General features: G+C 48.3%; 1 protein-coding gene across 2 annotated transcripts; it reads right to left on the reverse strand.

Moving 5' to 3' along the window:
- Window positions 1–1,629: 1,629 nt before the first annotated feature.
- On the reverse strand, window positions 1,630–18,285 carry LOC116944611 (ras-related protein Rap-2b). Of its 2 annotated transcripts, none has more exons than XM_032958332.2 (4): window positions 17,921–18,285; window positions 14,578–15,021; window positions 9,373–9,672; window positions 1,630–7,179 (listed from the first exon to the last, which is right to left on the reverse strand). In XM_032958332.2, the coding sequence occupies exons 2-3, from the start codon at window positions 14,848–14,850 to the stop codon at window positions 9,394–9,396; spliced, it is 552 nt and encodes a 183-aa protein (XP_032814223.1). In that variant the 5' UTR covers window positions 14,851–15,021; window positions 17,921–18,285; the 3' UTR covers window positions 1,630–7,179; window positions 9,373–9,393. The 2 variants fall into 2 exon arrangements, with proteins under 2 accessions (XP_032814223.1, XP_032814224.1); XM_032958333.2 differs by lacking the exon at window positions 17,921–18,285 and adding an exon at window positions 17,431–17,510.
- Between the last annotated feature and the right edge of the window lie 311 nt (window positions 18,286–18,596).

The following is an 18,596-nucleotide window of genomic DNA, read 5'->3' on the forward strand; positions in this document are numbered from 1 at the left end:
CAGGAAAGAATGTAACCTACATGTATAATAATAATTACTACGGTGGTACATTTAATCGTTTAAAAAAAGGAGAATCCAAAACTCTGGGGCTAAATTCGATTCCAGAACTCACTGGGCCTCGCTTAACAAGCAGGAGGTATAACTCTTATTTGTTCAAATCTAAGTTTTCCTGGATTTTAGTCTTCTTATTATATACGTGCAAGTTTAGTAACTTCCCGTTTTTTTTCCAAAACGAAATTTGATTCTCTCCTCCACGGCCATGACTGGCGGACTTGTACAATGCGGTTTCCCGATCACAGCCGTCTGTGATTGGATGAAATGCATGCCATCTTTCGTGATGCAAGTGTCCGCCATCTTCCTCATTACAGCTGCCTGTGATTGGATGGAATTTAGCACGTGTAGCTAATTTTGCCTCCAAAAAAACTTAATTACATCCTAAATGCATTGATTTGAACGTAAAAAAGTGTGCAATTATTTATCAAATTACTAAATAGCTTTTCATCAAATGGTCTTTAGTCTAAGAAACATTTTTTATTTGAAACTCTTCATGTCTTCGAGCAGCCATAATAGGTTTGAATCATCCTCAAGTATGAGGGTGGCCATTTGGAAACCATTGTAACGCCACCGATGTGCTACAGATTTACGTGAATTGGTAAACACGAGTACCGTATAATACTTCATCCATAGTGAAGGTTTTTTGGGGTAGATCACATAACTATAAACGTGTCGTTAACCCGCCACCACCCGACACGGCCAATTTGTAATGTCACGCAAACAAAACGTGCCTATCAGTCACTACTTCAGCACACCGGTGTGTTGAGTAAAACGACATTTACAATTTGAGTACGACGTTTCGCTAATAATTATAAGCAGCTTCGTCGGGCGATTTGCCGGATTCTGGGAAACCTTACTAATCGGCTGTTTGTGTGGTGGAATGTTAACGATACATTGGTATTTAAACGATCTAACAAAAACACCTACTTTATTATGGATATCGGTCGTGAAAGTCTACGTGTTAAACTGTACATACCACTCGCTACTTCATCCTGCTGGCTGGGGCCGCGGTTAACGCTCAGCTCACAACCGGAAGCCCGCGTGATTAAACGACGGCTGCCAGTCAACTCCACCAATCATACCGGCTTGGGTAAAACGGGTACCACTTCTTCAAAGAGACACGGTTGAGTGTCCATGAGACTGTGGAATTTCCACCATTGGCTTAAGGATGCCACAATTTTTGTTTTGGGGGGTTTAAACTTGTACATGGTGCACCCTTTATTTATTTAAAGGGTGCAACAATTCAGCCACCTACGATTTCAATCACGGACTAGGATTTGATGGTACACTGATTTTGTCTATTGGCGGGTCCAGGGTAATACTCCGTACCAGATCGAAAACACAGGGCCCCCTCTGCTATGTATAGGCATGGCCTGTTACGAGTGGCCGGATGGCAGGGAAGGGCACTACAACAAAAACCCTTTGCCAGCCAATCGCAACAGCAGTGGTGAGAAAGTCCGTGACCCCAGGGGTCTTGTGGCATGGCTGAGAGGGAACATTGAGTGCTGGGTTTTTTTGGGGGGTCAACCGCTAAGAAGTAAAGAAATATCTAAATGTGGAAAGTATACAGACAAATCAGGAGCATGCTTTTATCGCAAAGTCAAAATGTTTTTTTCGTTTAGTTTTTTTTAGCACAAATCAACAACCACGACGATCCCACATATACAGTAAAAAAAAGAAATGCAAGTTAGCGCAAAGATAAAAATCCAACGATTTTGGTTTTCAGGCAACGACGCATAGAGAACGGAAATCGAGCAAAAAAATGTAATCAGGGCCACGATGCAACCCGCTATTCAGTCAGAGAATTGAGGCCACCGAGATGTGGGGGAGCAGGGGGGGGTACTGAATGATGGGTTGCCACCTCTGGGGTACAAAAAGCCAAGATAAATACGGTGGGAAGAATCTCACAATACCGGTTGAGGGAGACCTACATGCAAAGGTATTGTCTTGAGTGGTGTCTAATTAGAAAACGGAACAAAAAAACTGGACTTATGTCCTGGGAAAGACTTGTAAGATTTTCCCCTGGACAGCTACTTCAAAAAAGAAAATCCTGACAAAACCAGCAAAGGTGGCAAGCCTACTTTGATCGGGGGAGGGGTGGAAACGGTGACTGGTTTCAGCACGGTCACGCGTGTGGCTGCCTATACACGCGCACGGGATGACATTTGATTTTTTTTGCCCAATCTCACCCACGAACCACTTGGCTCCCAAAAAGGCTCTTGCGACAGTAGCGGATGTGATTAGACATCCGTATCATAATTTCCCGTTGCGTAAATTTAACAGTGAACTGTAGGCTGGGCGTAAAACCACAGCACTTATGTGAAATAGGTTATCTGCGGTTGGCCTACAACGGGCATTGGTCACATCTTGACACGGGACCCTTGGCATCAATGTCTGTCGTTGCTCTTTCAAACTAAAACCCGCTGTGCACTCCAAGATGAAGAGGTCGCCACGGTGGCAAGATGACTACCTCGCCTGGTAAACAGGTCGTACGTTCGATCCCAACCCTGACCCGCCTGCTGTATATTTGGAGTGTGCGTGTTCTCCCCCGTGGTCGCGTGGATTTGTTTTTTTTATATCTAGGTCCTCCGGTTTTTCCTCTCCACACTTAGAATCAACATGCGTTTAGAGTATTTTGGCCGCTGCTATAAACTTCCACGTGCTGGTGATAAGCCACTTGGTTGAGCGATCATTTGTGACAGCCAGGTCATCTCCGAAAGAGAGCTATATATACATAGCTCAGTGGTCCTTACCTGGTAAAATAAGAAATGGTTTAGTTTATAAATGCAAAATAAAGTATAAAAAAGAACCCCCGTCTTGTACTGCTTTCAGTTCCCCAATTCCAAGCCGCAACGGCTCCAAAAACTTCGCGACCGTTGCCATCGACACCGCTCGACTCTGCGGGCCACGACGTGGAATGAGCGACGTGGGACAAGGTGTGGGTTTGGTGGAGCGCATCCGATACGGGGGGGGGGGCGGGGGAGGTTGCAGGGCTCTGCCTGGAGCAGGAGCGGAGATAGCCGGCTTTGCGACACAATGTTACACACAACTAGAATTTTGTTTCGGTCCAGTTATACAACACAACGCACGGGTGTCAAGATCCTCCTGTAAAATGTGAGTCTGGAGACTCGACTTCGACAATGCTTTCTTGTGTAAACATAGAGGGGGGAGCAAATCTGTAAACGAAACTAAAATTAACATTTCAGGGGAACTTTGGAGAGCACACCTGAACCACCATTAACACTGCTTATTATTGTGAAGGATAAACGACGAATCGGAGCTGCGGTCGCAACGTTTTCTCATCGCATGCCAACAAACCACGACCGCCCAAAACGGTAACCGGAGAGTCCATTACCAACAATCGGCGAATTTTTGTTTTTATTCCCGCCCCTCCTTGCGCGGCATTGCCCGAGAACCAAATAAAACTGCAGCAATTTAATCAAGTACAAAGTTTGCGCCTTCGCGATTCACCAAGCTCGTGTCGACAGGAAAACAATTCGCACCCGGCCTGTACGTTCTCGCAGCTGCTTACTTTGTACAATGGGATTTGCCACAAAACCGAGGCAAAATTAATTTAAAAACAAGTTTAATTTTTTTAGTTCTTTTCTTGCTAAAATATAAAAAAAAAATCGGGCGACGTTGGACTTGACCGCTCGCCGAGCGATCACGGCCCCCCCCCCCATCGCTCTCCCACTGCCTGCCTGCCTGATGGTGTCAGCGGCAATGACACTGGACACACGTGGGGACTAAGAGCTTCGTAATAGCTCATCGGATTCATCCAGTATGAATAAATATTCTGATTCCGATGATCGACTCGAAACGGTGAACCCCCCCCCCCCCCCGTGAAAATGAGCGGCAAACGTCGACACTCCCCCAACGCCCCCCCCCCCCCCCCCCTTTGGCCTCAAGTCTCCGCTCGACTAAAAAAATAGTGACATCTCTCGTGTGCACGCACGCACGCGGGCCAGCGGTCACCACCGCCGGCCGTGGCCTCGATGCCAGATCGCCATCTAAATTCGTCTTGAGCCGGTAAACTTCACCCTCCCCCCCGCCCAAAAAAACCCCTCCTTTTCAGCAACCGACCAACAAAATGTAGCCGCCGAATGTCATCCGTCTCCGTAGAAATTTTCATAGTTTCAAAATTGTATTGAATTAGACGACCCCCCCCCTCCTCCCCCCAAATGAGTTGAGATGATGGGTCTCGCCTGCACGAGTGTGCAAAGGTGATCGGGATCGGCGGAGAGGGATCGTGGTTAGGGGCGAGGTCAGGCTGGCTGACCTCCCCCGCCCCCTGAGCTGTCGAAGGCCTGGACTTGGCTGCCCAAGGCACCGAGAAAAAGTGGCAAAACTGCGAAATATGGCATCGACATCTCCGTTCACTTCCAGAGAGATCTGGAAAACCCATTCGTGACACGGGAGATCTACAGAAAAGCATTCACTTTCAAAAGTGACAGAAATGAACTTTCTAGGATCTGTAAGAGGTTTACAAACACTTTTTAAGAGATCCGTTATACTGTACAAACCAAAGTCCCTTCACTTTCATATAAATATTTTCTTTTTACGTAGTGGCTCTAAACTTTCATAAAGATCTCAGTACTCACTCAAGAGGCTTGTAAATTCATTGTAGTTATTTCCAGAACAATGCTTGTTAATATGCACGACAGTAACATTGACACCACAGACATGATTAATCTTATGAAAAAGCAAATACAAGACACTCGAATACTATCACTAAATGTAGATCGATTGAAGCGAATCGAGTTAACTTAAAATAAGATCTAAAACGAATGTCAGTAAAAAAAAACATTGATATATCTACCAGAGTGAATGAAAATCACCTGCATCAACATCTCTATGAAAGTGAATGGAGGTGACGCATTAACGGATCTCTTCGATTGGAGAAGTCGCTAGAATCAACAGATCTCTGTGCGCACGGTTGCAACTAAGGGGAACACAATCATCATCAGTTCCTCCTCCTCCTCCCGGCGCCTTCATTGCGAGATATGCATTCACCGTTAGCCATGATCAATAATGCTGCTGGATGAAGGCCGTGCCAAACCTTGCCAAGCCAAACGCAGTCTCACGCGCTCCTGCGATGTGACGATTCCTGCCGACTCGCATCGATTAACACGAAAACTGTCACACCGGGGTGGCCTGTTCCGATGTGTTGTCGTTTTATAAAACTATGTACAATGTGTACGTGTCCTTTGTGTATGTACATATGTTCACACGCACACACGCACGCGTGCATTTGCACACACACACACACACGCATGTCCAAATATACTCACATTGTGTTCATACACACGTGCGTACGTACAAGCATGTACTTAATGACATTGTTTGTAATCTCATACAGTATATATTAGTGGTGGTATGATGCATCAATATTGGTTCCCAAGCTCTTGAAACATGCACCGAATCACACACGTTGTATGCAATGGGTTCAACGTCACCCCCACAGCCACTAGAGGCACTATCATTCACCTCAATTTTGGAAAAAGGAATAGATTCTTGAAATCGAATCACTAGCCCCGAATCGTAGCACTGCATCTAATTGCGGGGCTGAATAAGTAACCACTAATATATGAACACATATATGCATGTATACGAGTATGAAGGTAACTTTATATACATGTACACATAACAAACATATCTGTAGGCATGTACACATGTATACACATATCGACATACCTCTGCATGCATGCATATGCCTTCATACAAACGAGTACACGTGTGCGCGCGCACAAACACAGGCGCGCACAAATGCTAATTTATGTATACGCACACGCGTGTATGTACACACATCTCACATTAATGCATACGTACACGCACGTACAATGGTACAAATACGCGCATGCGTGCACACAATGCACCTGAATAGAGGTACTGTGCACGTACAAAGACCTCCCCCATGTAGCCTAAACAGGCTGCTGCTACTGCTGGGGACAAGTGCTGTTGGCGAGCACCTATGAACGCCAGAACGGCGCACGAGGGAGGGGGTGGTGGTGTGGCCAGCATCACTCGCGGCCGCCTCGTCTGTGCAATGTACACGCAGGCAAGACACACGGACGCACGTGTGCGCACACACGCGTTAACACTGTACGCCGCTCGTATGAATTTTTAAAATTTCATCTCCACTCAAATTTTCTCCTTCCCCTCCCGCGCGACCCCCAGCCACATCCCGACAGATATTAACAATAAAATCACGGCAGGTGCGGGGAAAATAAATTCAAAATAAAACTCATATCCCTCACGCGAGGCGCACGCCCAGGTTAAATCCTCCGCACGATCGTCTCTCGCAACATAAAAACAAATCAAATGATAAAGTAGAACACCTCCGCTCCCCCTCTCTACGTCGCCCGCCCTCCGGCTCCATGTCTCGGTGGCTCCGTGTCTCCGTGCAAGCGCTAAAAAAGAACGCTCCATCTCCTCACTCCGTCGCCGTCTCCAGTTTCCTTTCTGTTTCTCACTCCTTGCCTCCTCCGCCGCCGCCGCTGCCGCCGCCACCATTGCCTTCACGAGTTCCCGAGATGGCGCCGGTTTTTTTTTTTGGCAAAAGTTGTGCGCGGTTCCGTATCGCCAGCGTGGCGTGCGACGAAATTAAAACGAAAAAATGTCCGTGTTTTAAAAAAAGTTACTGTGTTTCTGTTGTCTTTGTTGCTGTTGTTGTGACGCAGACCCCTAACATTCCAAAACGTGGGCTCAATTCTCCATCCCGCTGCCACCCCGTGAGAAGTTGCGTTGTTTACAATCTGTAGTTAAAGTTCTAATCCTCTTCGCCGGCAGCGGCGCTGGTGGCTCCCCCCCCTCCCCCCCTCCTTCGCAAGTGGCGCGGCCCAACCTCTGGGGTCCGCTCCACACGCGGAATGTTCCATTGTGCAGCTCCGGAGAGTGGAAGGGAAGGCTGTCTTCCCCCCTCTCTTCACTTGCATTTCTTGTTGATGAGATGTATATTTCGGAAAATACGCTTTCACATGGGAACAAACTAGTTTACTTACAAACTTAAGAACGATAATGGTAATTAAAATCGTAATTAAAAAAAACAACAAAAAATTTGTGAAGCTTAATCCGTGTAAATTTCTCCATCCTCCGTTTTGCCACGAAACTTTGTTGGCAGGAAGTCTGAAACACACGATAAACAAGGGCTCATCATAAAGGGGATGACTGGGTTTGTTTAAGAGCAAAGGTGAAGAAATACTCAATCCATCACAAAATGTAAGTATGTTGAACTTAAATTTTGATTTAAAGCTTTCGTGACTGCAGTAATTCATATTCTTAGTTTTTTTCGGTAAAGTCACGTTGAAGAGAAACAACAAAATAATATAATATATAAAACAATAAAAATTCTCACGACGTTTCGACCATAACTCGTCGTGAGAATTTTTTTTGTTTTATATATATTATATTATTTTGTTGTTTCTCTTCAACGTGACTTTACCGAAAAAACTAAGAATATGTTGAACTTCTTTGGGCACCGCACGTAGCCAACCGTGCAGAGGAAGGACAACAAACTAAACACAAAAAGCAGTTAAAGAAATTCGTTTCCAATCTAGATTTAAAAGTACATAGCTGCAGTGGCTTCCAAACATCTGAAGGAAGAGGAGTATTCCAGACAGCCAAAAGCCACTGCGAGGATGACCGGAGTTCACGTGATATTTTATGCTCCTTGATGAGATCAGCAAGGTATTGTGGTTAATTTGTGACAAGCACTTTGTGTATAATGAGTGTGACCGTATAATGTATTGTTCAGTAACCTGAGTTTACCATTAATATACATTAAAAAAAGCAAACTATAAACTAGTTTCAACTGCTCACCGAGCTACCATGCTTCCTCCCTCATGCCAACTTCCATCCCCTCATCTCCTCACCACCTCCTCTCTTCTTCTTTCCTCCACTCGCCTCCCCTCACTCCCCTGTTTTTTTCAGGGCCTGAGTCTTCGCTAGCAGTCGTGGGGGGTGGGTGTGGTCTACGTATTGGTCGAGGGGAGCTCAGAGGCTCCATGATACACGTGCCCAACCCAGGCACGGGCACCCTGCTGCCACCGACGCCCCCGCCTCTATCGCCGACCACTGCTACGTTAGAGCAGGGGTCGCCAATAAGAGCTTTTTTCGAATTTTGGATTAAAAAAAAACAATATTTTAAGAGCAGCAATGCACGCGAATACGAGACATGGTCCCTAATAAATAACATCATGAAGCTGTTCTTCTAGAGCAACATTCAGCTCCGCAACCGCAGATTGCAGACCACTGCGTTAGATGTACATGCCTCCCATCCCCCCCCCCTCCTCATGCCTCCCATCTCCCCCCTCCTCATGCCCCCCATCCCCCCCCTCCTCATGCCTCCCATCTCCCCCCTCCTCATGCCTCCCATCCCCCCCTCCTCATGCCTCCCATCCCTTCTCCCTGAACCAGACAAACCACAACCCCTCCCATCCTCTCCCCATTCATTCCCCTTATCTCCCATCACCCCCCTCCCCTGCTCTCTCCTCACCTCCCCTCCACTCTCTTCCACTCCTACCCCCCTCTCACCTCCACTCTTCTCTCATCCACAACTGTCACCTTACATCACCTCACGAGCTCCCACCTCCCGTTTCTCGCTTTGCCACTAGTCATCCCACGCTCCTCCCCTCCCCTCACCATTCAATCCCCTCACTGTAATGCATCACTGAAGCTCAGCAGACGCATATTCTCTCCTGACCTAACATCTCCACCTCTCCATGCCTCTCTTTCCTTCTCTCCTAGTTTCCCAACCCCTTCCCCGCACCTCATCTCACATCTCTCTTGCACATCCGTCACCCCACTTCCTCTCACCTCCTGTCACTTCCCATTTACTCTTCCCATCTCCCCTCTCATTCTCCACCCTTCCCATCCCTCCCACCTCTCACCTCCCTTCTCATTCTCCACCCTTCCCATCCCTTTCAGCCCTCCCACCTCCCTTCTCATTCTCCACCCTTCCCATCCCTCCCACCTCCCACCTCCCACCTCCCTTCTCATTCTCTACCCTTCCCATCCCTTCCAGCCCTCCCACCTCCCTTCTCATTCTCTACCCTACCCCTCCCTCCCACCTCTCACCTCCCCTCTCATTCTCGACCATTCCCATCGCTTCCACCTCTCACACCACCCCTCACTCTGTACCCTTCCCATCCCTTCCTGCTCTCCCACCTCCCCTCTCATTCTCTACTCTTCTCATCCCTACCACCTCTCACACCTCCCCTCACTCTGTACCCTTCCCATCCCTCGCCCACCCACCTCTCACACCTCCCCCCTAATTGTCAACTCTCCCCTCCCTTGTAATTCTCTCCTCTCCCCTCCCACCTGTGCGCGGGGCCCCGTCCGTCACTGCAGCACGCAGGAAGCACAGCAAGCCTGCCCAGCGTCGGGCTGCGCCGCGTAGTTCATCTGCCGCACGATCTCGGCGAAGAGGTCGTCCACCGTGGCCTTGCGCTTGGCCGACGTCTCCATGAAGGGGCAGCCCCACTCGTCGGCCAGCGCGCGGCCCTCGCCGTAGGCCACCTCACGCTCGCCCTCCAGGTCCACCTTGTTCCCCACCAGGATAATGGGAACCTTCTCGTAGCGCTTCACGCGCGTTATCTGCTCCCGCATCGGGCGGATGTCCTGGGGACAGACGGGATGGGTGAGGTGGAGAGGGGAGGAGAGAGTGGCGGGAAGATAAAGAGGAACAGAAACGAAGAGGGAAGGACAGGAGGGAGGGGGGGAAGGAGATGTAGAGGGAAAGAGGGGGGAGAAGGAAGATGACAGAGGGGAAAGGTAAATAATAAGAGGGAGCAGGAGAGGTGGGGAGGTAAGGGAGATGCATGGAAGAGGTGAGGAGGTAAGGGAGATTAATGGAAGAGGTGGGGAGGTAATGGAGATGCATGGAAGAGGTGGGGAGGTAAGGGAGATGAATGGAAGAGGTGGGGAGGTAATGGAGATGCATGGAAGAGGTGGGGAGGTAAGGGAGATGAATGGAAGATGTCGTTGGATAAGAGGGAGAGACAGCAAGGGAGTGAATTGGGAGGGCGGCGTTAGGTGGGGGATGGGAGGGACGCGGGAGATGAATATAGGGAAGAGATGTAGGTGGGAGATGGGTAAAGAGGAAGATGTAAAGAGATGTGGAGGGGGAGGAGGGGAGGTAGAGATGTATAGAGGGGAGGCAAGTAGAGGGAAAGGAGGCGGGAGAAATGAAGATGAGGGAGGAAACACAAGTCGAGGGAGGGTGCAGAAGACGGGGATTAACGATTTACCCCCTGCACGATTTGACATGTTATCAAATTTGAGGTCACAAGTAAATTATTTTTGTTTTGCCCTTGCGGTCATTGTAGAACATAGAGTAATGGAATCTCCACAGTCCATGAGCAGCGTGAATCTATCTTCATCCTCAGCAGGTATTATCTATCCACTGATGGGATAAAAAAGGCCTCCATCGCAGTCCTGTGATGAAACACAATGAATCTACTGCATACGAGCCCTCCATGCAGCGGATGCTGTTCACGGCACGTTCCCTCCTTTAGATGCAACTCCATCGTTAGTCTCAGCCATCAGGCATCGTCCTTTCGAGCAACGTGCCCTGCTCAAGCCCACGTACGGCTCTTAAGAACGCACTCATTACACACAAAGTGCTTGCCACAAATGAAGAACATCTCGCTGATCTTGTCAAGGAGAATAAACCAGCACACGAACTCCAGTCAACCTCGCAGCAGCTTTTGGCTCCCCATCGAACAAAGACGGTCACCGCATGCTTTAAGATGCACTTCTGCAGCCATCTGAAATGCTCTTCCTTCCGATATTAGGAAGCCACTCGAGCTTTTAAATCTCGATTTAAAAAATATTTCTTTAGAACTGCTTTGTGTTTAGTTTGTTGTTTTTCCCCCGCACCTTCGATTACCACCGGTGCGAAAGAAGTACCATTCAGTCAATACATCTCCAACTTGCGTGTATTCTCTAATCCACGTGTTCCTTTTCTGTGTCTCAGTGTAGCTCCTAGCATTCACATCTCCGTGCTTCACTGCACACTTTTCAACTGTTTGTTCAATTTTTATTTAACCAATGTCCATGTTTCTGATCCACATGTAACATCAAGCGATAAACCGATTGAAAACGTTATTTCAAAGGCGCCTTGGCACATTGCTTTTCAAAATCAAATTACACATCAATAAACATGCGCTCAGGCATGGAGGACCGCTCTTGTCAATCCACTGATGGATGATGAAGGCCTCTCCAGGACTACACTTCACCACGCCAGTAAGCGCGCATCGGTGTAGCTTGGGAGAACAGACGTCGGAGCATTGTACAGCACGACACATTATTGCCCTGCAGCGTTCTCTGCTGCCAACCATAAAGCCTGGCAGCAGCCACAGCATAGACGTTGGACAATCTAATAACAATACAACCGTGGATTTCTTTGCACTGCCCTCTGATTGTGCTTATCGTGTCCTGTCCTCTGCCGACCCCCAGCGAACATAGCCCAGCAGCCACCGATGACAACTTGTTTGTGCACGGTGGTCACCCATCCAAACGCCATAGACTTCACCCCGCTTGCATTTCTATATTTATCAGTATGGAAATTCAACTGCTGTAAGCGTGAACCACAATGTAAATCTGAAAAAAAAATGTTTAACTCAACTGATCTATTTTGTTTCACCAGGGAAGGCTCACTGAGCTATGTAGCTTTCTCAGAAGCGACCTAGTCACAAATGATAGCTCATAGAAGTGGCTTATCATGTGGAATTTTACAGCATCCAATTACTCTAAACGCACAATTCTAATTGTGGAGGGAAAAACCAGAGAAACCCGGTTAAAAATCCACACGAGCACAGGGAGAACATGCAAACACCAAACATACAGGCATCATCATATTCGGGATAGAACCCACGATCTCCTGTATAACAGGTGAAGTAGTTAACATCTTGCCACAATGGTGTGATGTCCCTACAACTCCTGTTTTGTGTTTATTTATTTAATCACCGACCTCAATTCAGCGAGACGGTGCGTAATTACTTCCTGCCTAAAAACACAAACAGTAAATCTTTGTCGGTGTGCATCTGCCCCGCCACGCCCCGGGCAGGTATTCCTGTGAACGCCACTTACTCACCACCTGCACCACCGTGACGACAGCACCAGCGGTACCACCCCCGCAAGGGTTTTTTTTTTACGACTGCCGAAGGTAGTGGAACCGTGATTCAGACCACGGTCAGTAGCGATAGTTCGGTGCGGAGTGGGTGGCGCAGTGGTTAGCGGTGTGCGATGCAAGTCTTGCCAAGTTTTATTCTCGGCCGTGCCTAATGCCAGTCATCCACGCCCGACTGGCCATCTGTGAAGAGAGCTTCATAGCTCATCGGATTCTTCCGGTCTAAATAAAGATTCTGATTGTGAGCGATATCTGAGCCAGACTCTTGGAAGAACCCTCCCCTGTGCTCCCCTTCAAACCCAACGCAGTGTACCAACCACTACGATTGCTACATCACATGCAACTAACACATACAAACATGCAACTAACACACACCAATGTGCACGCGTAAACACATCCAACAACAAGAGCCGCCATCCGCCACTAAGTGGTGGTGACATAACCACGGTGCTTGTGCCAGGCTAGGTGCACTCCGAGGATAGGTGAAGTGTTGAAGGCTCGCTGACAGGTCACAGGACAGACCCAGGTGCCATGGGTTGACCGACTGAGATGACTGGCTGATGCAACACCTGTGCCATCCACTGTGCCGACTTGCTGCATTTCAGCTGCCCGGCACTCCGCTCATTGTTGCAAGCATCGCTCCTCTGCCCTCCATTGTTGTTGGGGGGGCGACTGCCTCCAACTGCCTAGTAGCATCTTTCACAAACCTCAACCATAGAGGCCAATCTTAACACCGTTGGTACAAGTCTTCTGCAGGTCCACTCAGCTCCACATCCTCCTGTACCACATTAGTCCATCACTTCTCCAATCCCTAGCGCACCCGTTTAGCTCCCTCTATCTGATGCTGCTTGGGCATGCGGTGGGCTGGGAATGCGGGCTACATGACCCAGCCAACACAGCCTTGCCTGCCGGAGCTCACGGATGGAAATGTGTCCAGATACTTCAAGGATTTGTGAGCTCCTCACACAAACCACACTGGTTAAACCCAGAATGGATCATAGGCAGGCCAGCCTGAAAGTTTCAAACCGGCACATGTTCCATTGGAGGGGTCCACGTATCGCAAGTAAAAAGGGAGAGCATGACTGTGGCCAAGAAGACCTGGAGCATCATGTGGAACGACAGACCAGGTAGCTTTCACACAGTTTTAGGCAGCTGACAAAAAGATAATGCCGCTCACCTGAGTGAGACCTCTGCTGCCACACTGGAGCTGGTCATAAGAACACTACTCAGGTACAGAAACTTCTCCACTCTCGCCACATCTGTCCCATCACTTATGGAGAGTTGAGGTGGTGGAGTATTGAATGATACAAAATAACCAGGTAGGTGTTATGGTAAGACCCCAACTCTTAGGTGCCACGCTCCAGTTTCAGCAGCAGAACCTCCAACTCCTTCTCAGTGAGCAGCAACCACCAAATCATCAGCATACATAAAATGGATGACCAGTAGGGAACCATCCCTTGACCACACCCAGGCATCGATCAGCCTCCAAATGTATCTGTACCAGGTAGAAACTTCACTGGTACAGCCATGGAATACTTCTCGAACTACATTGATGAAAATTATGTTTAATAATGCATAACAGCCACCAACTCCGACTAAGTGACAGTGACGTCACCAAAACCCATGTGCCACACCAGGCGCGCTTTGAGGCCACGTGAAGTGTCAATGGCTCACTGGAAGGTCATGGGAGAAACACAGATTAAAACAGACTGGGGTGACTGTCAGATACACCACCTGTGCTCCCCACTGTGCCAACTGGCTGCTGATCGTTGTGAGCATCACTCCCCCACCATCCGTTATTGCTGTAGGGCCAGCTGTCTCCAAATGCCCAAAATCTTATACCACATTAGGCACTCACTTCCCTAACTAATGTGGGTAACATGATCCAACAATTGCATGTGTCCAGAACCTTCAAGGATTTGTGAGCTCCTCACATCATACAGTCTGGTTCAACTTAGGATGGACCACAGGCAAGCCACTGCCACCCTCATCACCAAACACCATCTCCACTTGATCACTTTGCTAACCACCATAACCACACTGACCAACATGCCCAACAAAATATGCATCAGCAACTAATCCACCACGTTTCCAACCACTGAAACATCTCTCACCTCCCCTTCACCCCCTCATCGCCTTAACCATCACCCCGCAATGTAATTCATCACCACCATCAAAATCCCATTCACCACCACAATCCCATTCAACATGACAACCACTCATCACCATGGACAAAACCATACTACCATGCACCACCACTTCCATCATCACTTTCCCCCACAACCTTTCCAACCTCCACCACTCATCAACATACAGACCCGCACGAAACCACATTGACTACTAACCACCATCTTCAACACCACTCTCCATCTCATCCTGCCCGCCCCCCTCACCTGGAAGCTCTGCTGGTTGACGAGGCTGTAGACGAGGATAAAGCCCTGGCCGTTCTTGATGTAGAGGTCTCGCATGGAAGCGAACTGCTCTGTGCCGGCCGTGTCGAGGATCTCCAGCACGGAGGGCGACGAGTCCACCTCGATCTCCTTACGGTAGAAATCCTCGATGGTGGGGTCGTACTTCTCGATGAAGGTGCCCGTCACAAATTGCACAGTCAGCGCAGACTTCCCCACGCCGCCACTCCCCAGCACCACCACCTTGTATTCTCTCATGGCGGCGCGAGCAAGTTCACTCGTTGGCTCAAATGGTCTCGTGTTCTCTCGCTCGGCCACTCGCTTGCCAACTCACTTAATCGCTCAGGCGCTCAAGCACTTGCTCACTCGTTCATGCTCTCACTCATTAACTCAATAGCTCGCTCGCTTGTTTTGATGAGAGCAAGGAACCTGTTGAGGTTGAAGGAAGAGAGGAAGGGGAGTGGAGGGAGAGCACAGAGTATTAAATGGGGCAACTCAGGAGTTTGTAATGAGGTGGCAGGGTAGCTCGATGGGCTGGTACTGTGCCAGAGACACTGCGCCAGGGCTGTGAAGTGTCTGGGTTCAAGCTCTGGCCTCGTCTCTCTCAGGGTTATACATGATGGATGTGTAAGAAAAAAAGAACCAGCACTGTTGATATCCTCGGTTCAGTACACTGAACCGAGTGTCATTCCATTAGCCCAATGGTAACATATACCAACTCTGCCATCATCTATTATGATTTATCCACTGCTAGATCGAGGTCTCACCAAACTGTCACCATCTCGCTCAGCCTCAAGAGATGGAACAATCTATCTAGCTCCTGTAGTGGTTGATTTTCATCTCCACGATGGATATTTTCTCAGTTTTTGTTCGCTCCTTAGACAACAATGAGCTCTTAACAGAGTTGAAGGAACCCACTGTGCCGATGACAAAAGATGTGGTCAAGTGATTTTCAAGTTCTGTTTTTGAAGCGAATTCCAGTTCACAGCCATTTCAGGTCAAACTACTGTTGGAAGATGGCCCACCCACACCACATCACTCATGAGGCTTGTTTGACTATACTTCACCAAACTTAAGTTTTGGCTAGGAATAACCCTCTGGTATCCCAGTTCTTTGCACAAAAGCTGAGACCGCTGCGCCACTGCTCCACCCTTCAGTAATAATAACGCAAATGTTCTAATTCTAGTGCCGAGTGGTCACGATGGTGGAGATGCTCGTGACGGTAGTAATTATAGCAATAACAAGGTATGCTTATCCCGTAAAAGCCTCGCTGAGTCTCAAGACGTGTTCACGTGAGTCCTGCTACTCTGGGGCGTTTGGCTAATTCCATCGATTTTGTGTTTGGCTTCTTGCGGGAGAAAAGCCAAAACGTATATCTGACTGGTACTAACACTCAAAGGCTGGCAAAGACTGATTCATATGTAACCGATTCATATGGTAACGGAAATATGCACATAAAGCTGTGAACAATGTTTACGTAATGTGTCTATATAATTACAGACACGCTAATAAAGTCTTAATTTATAACAGTGTAGGGGGGGGTCTAAATATTGTGTCTAGTTTCTGTGCGAACGTTGTTTACATGTCAGCGTCACATTGTCAATGCCAGTAACACAGTTTGCGTGCCTAAGTCCTAACGTTTACAAGCTCGTATTGTTAACGCGTCCGGTCAATGTATATATCTTGTTTAAAGAGTAACTACTGTCTCCGCATATTTGTATCCGAGCATCGGCTACATTTCCGTTCAATCAGGGCCCTCTCAGCTGCTTAAATATGACTGTGTATTCTTCAGTGTTCGTGTCGGGTTAAGGGGTTGGTGATTAAATATTATGACTCGAGGCAAACGTTGTCATTTAACCGAAAAGTGGATTTAGGATTAAAGGGTTATGGTTTACCGTAAAAGATTGCGCTTGGGATCATAGTTTTAGAAGTAGGGTTATAGTTTACGTAAATGGTTTAAGGGCGGGGTTTAAATATGGTAGGGAACAGGATTTTAGGGATAGGGTTTGCGGCCAGCAGTTTCTAACACTAATTTTCTTAGCACATCTGCGAGAATAAAAGTTTACCATGCTAACATTTAAACGTTACCGCATCGGGTCTAGTCACACAAGCTGCACTTTATAACATTCGTAATATTCACAACTCCCTTCAGCGACACGGTGTGGATAAGCCATCATCCAACCGTCGATCGACAATGGAGCTGCACATTAATAAAACCGTAAAGTTAACGATTAAAACCGACATTGACAATTGTTAATAATAATTACATAGAGCGCTTTTCATCAAGGATCTCAAAGCGCTGTACTGGACACAGCAGCAGTAGACACTAAGCATAAAAATATAAATACATTTAAAACATATTTTACTAAATTAACGAAAAGTTTAATAAGCGGAAGCATATACATAGGTTTTAAGGATCATTTTTAAAATGTCCACGGACACACAAGATCCTGATATCTTGTGGAAGAGCGTTCCGTAGCCTGGGAGCTACACGGGAAAAAGCTTGGTCACCCATTGACCGAAACCTCGACCTGGAAATGCAGAGAAGATCTTAATCCCCAGATATTAGGGACTTTGAGGGGACATATTGGTGCAGGATGTCAATGATGTAGGCTGGGGCAAGAGGGTTCACTGTTATGTAAGTTAAGAATATGATTATAAACGGCATTCTAAGTGAAACTAGAAGCCAGTGCAGGGAGGCCAAAACGGGTGAAATGTGTTCTGGTTAACACCCTAGCAGCCGCAGGACCAGTGAGATGCCGACGACTATAAGTGGAGGCCTTTTATCCAGCAACTGAGTGACCACGTTGAAGACGGTGGCACCTCGCATTGGCGCACCGATATCGATGGCGTATCCCTCTCTCGATTAATGGAACATCGACGCCCGGTAAAGTTGAGGGCTCACATCACGGCACCAATCTGGGAAGGCAAAGCAAGAGCCGGTGGGCAAGGCCCAGCCGCCGCAGCAGCAGCAGCAGCAGCCAAACGTCGTCCGCACGCCTCCGACGGCGCACACGTCGGGACCATTTGACAAGACAGCGCCGAACGCGACAATGGCCTCTTGAAACAAGAAACTTTTGAGACATCGCGCGCGCGGGAAGACAAATACATCGCGCCTCAGCAGTCCTCCTCCGGCTTCGGCTGCACAGACATCTCGCCGCACGGGCGAAGAAGAAGAAACCCACCACCACCACCACCACCCCCGTAGCGGTGAATCAGGCGACGAGAACGAACTTTATAATCTGATGGCGCTGGTCGGGGGGAAGTGGCGGTCGTTGTGACGAGTCGGTTTCGTTAATAACAAGAAAACCAACAACAGCAAACCCACCCGCGCGGGGGACGGCGGCGACGACGACGAAGAAGACGACGAGGAGGAGGACGCGAGGAGGTTTACCAAAAGAAAGCAAGAAAGGCCACCGAGATGCGAGCGGCGAACACCTCCTCAGCGCACGGCCGCCATGTTCAAGTCGGGCGGGGCGGGGTGGGGACAGCGCGCGCGCGGGGCGTTATGGGGCTGGAGGGGGAATGTCGAGCGGCGATTATTTATTTATTAACAATTGGCGAGCGCCCTTTTTTGTTGTTGCTTGATGCGTCTCCTCGAACAGGCGAAGTTGTTTGTGCGGTGGGTGGGGGAATTGTAAAAGCAATCGAATTTTATCAGCCCGACTGAAAGCGGGCGATCGGTTGCGACGTCACTTCCGCTATGCTGCGTGACGTCACCGGGGTTCGTCGCGTGACTACGTTTCCGGTTCGGCGACGTCACGTGGGGCTTTCTCATTGTTTTTAGATTTTTTTTGTCGTCGTCGTCGTTTTAAATACGAAATATATAACTGTGATTTTATGCGTTCGTTTATTTTATAACAGGATCCTTTGATTCACGCCCGAGACAAACTTTAGAACAACAACAAAATCAAACGAGGCTTCGGTTTTCGCGACGGCTCGCGTGACGTCACTGCCGCCTACGTCACAGTTGACAGTTGTCTGCCGCCGCCAAAGTGCCCAGA

Source organism: Petromyzon marinus, chromosome 21 (genome assembly GCF_048934315.1).
Source record: "Petromyzon marinus isolate PM22_M1 ecotype Great Lakes invasive population chromosome 21, UKy_Petmar_22M1.pri1.0, whole genome shotgun sequence".
NCBI classification, from domain to species: Eukaryota; Metazoa; Chordata; class Hyperoartia; order Petromyzontiformes; family Petromyzontidae; genus Petromyzon; species Petromyzon marinus.

Excerpts from the sequence above, each read along its gene's own strand:
- LOC116944611 (XM_032958332.2), bottom strand. The coding sequence starts at position 14,850 with ATGAGAGAATACAAGGTGGTGGTGCTGGGGAGTGGCGGCGTGGGGAAG. Across the intron at positions 9,673-14,577 it reads TCAACCAGCAGAGCTTCCAG|GACATCCGCCCGATGCGGGA; the intron begins GTGAGGGGGGCG and ends GTCTGTCCCCAG.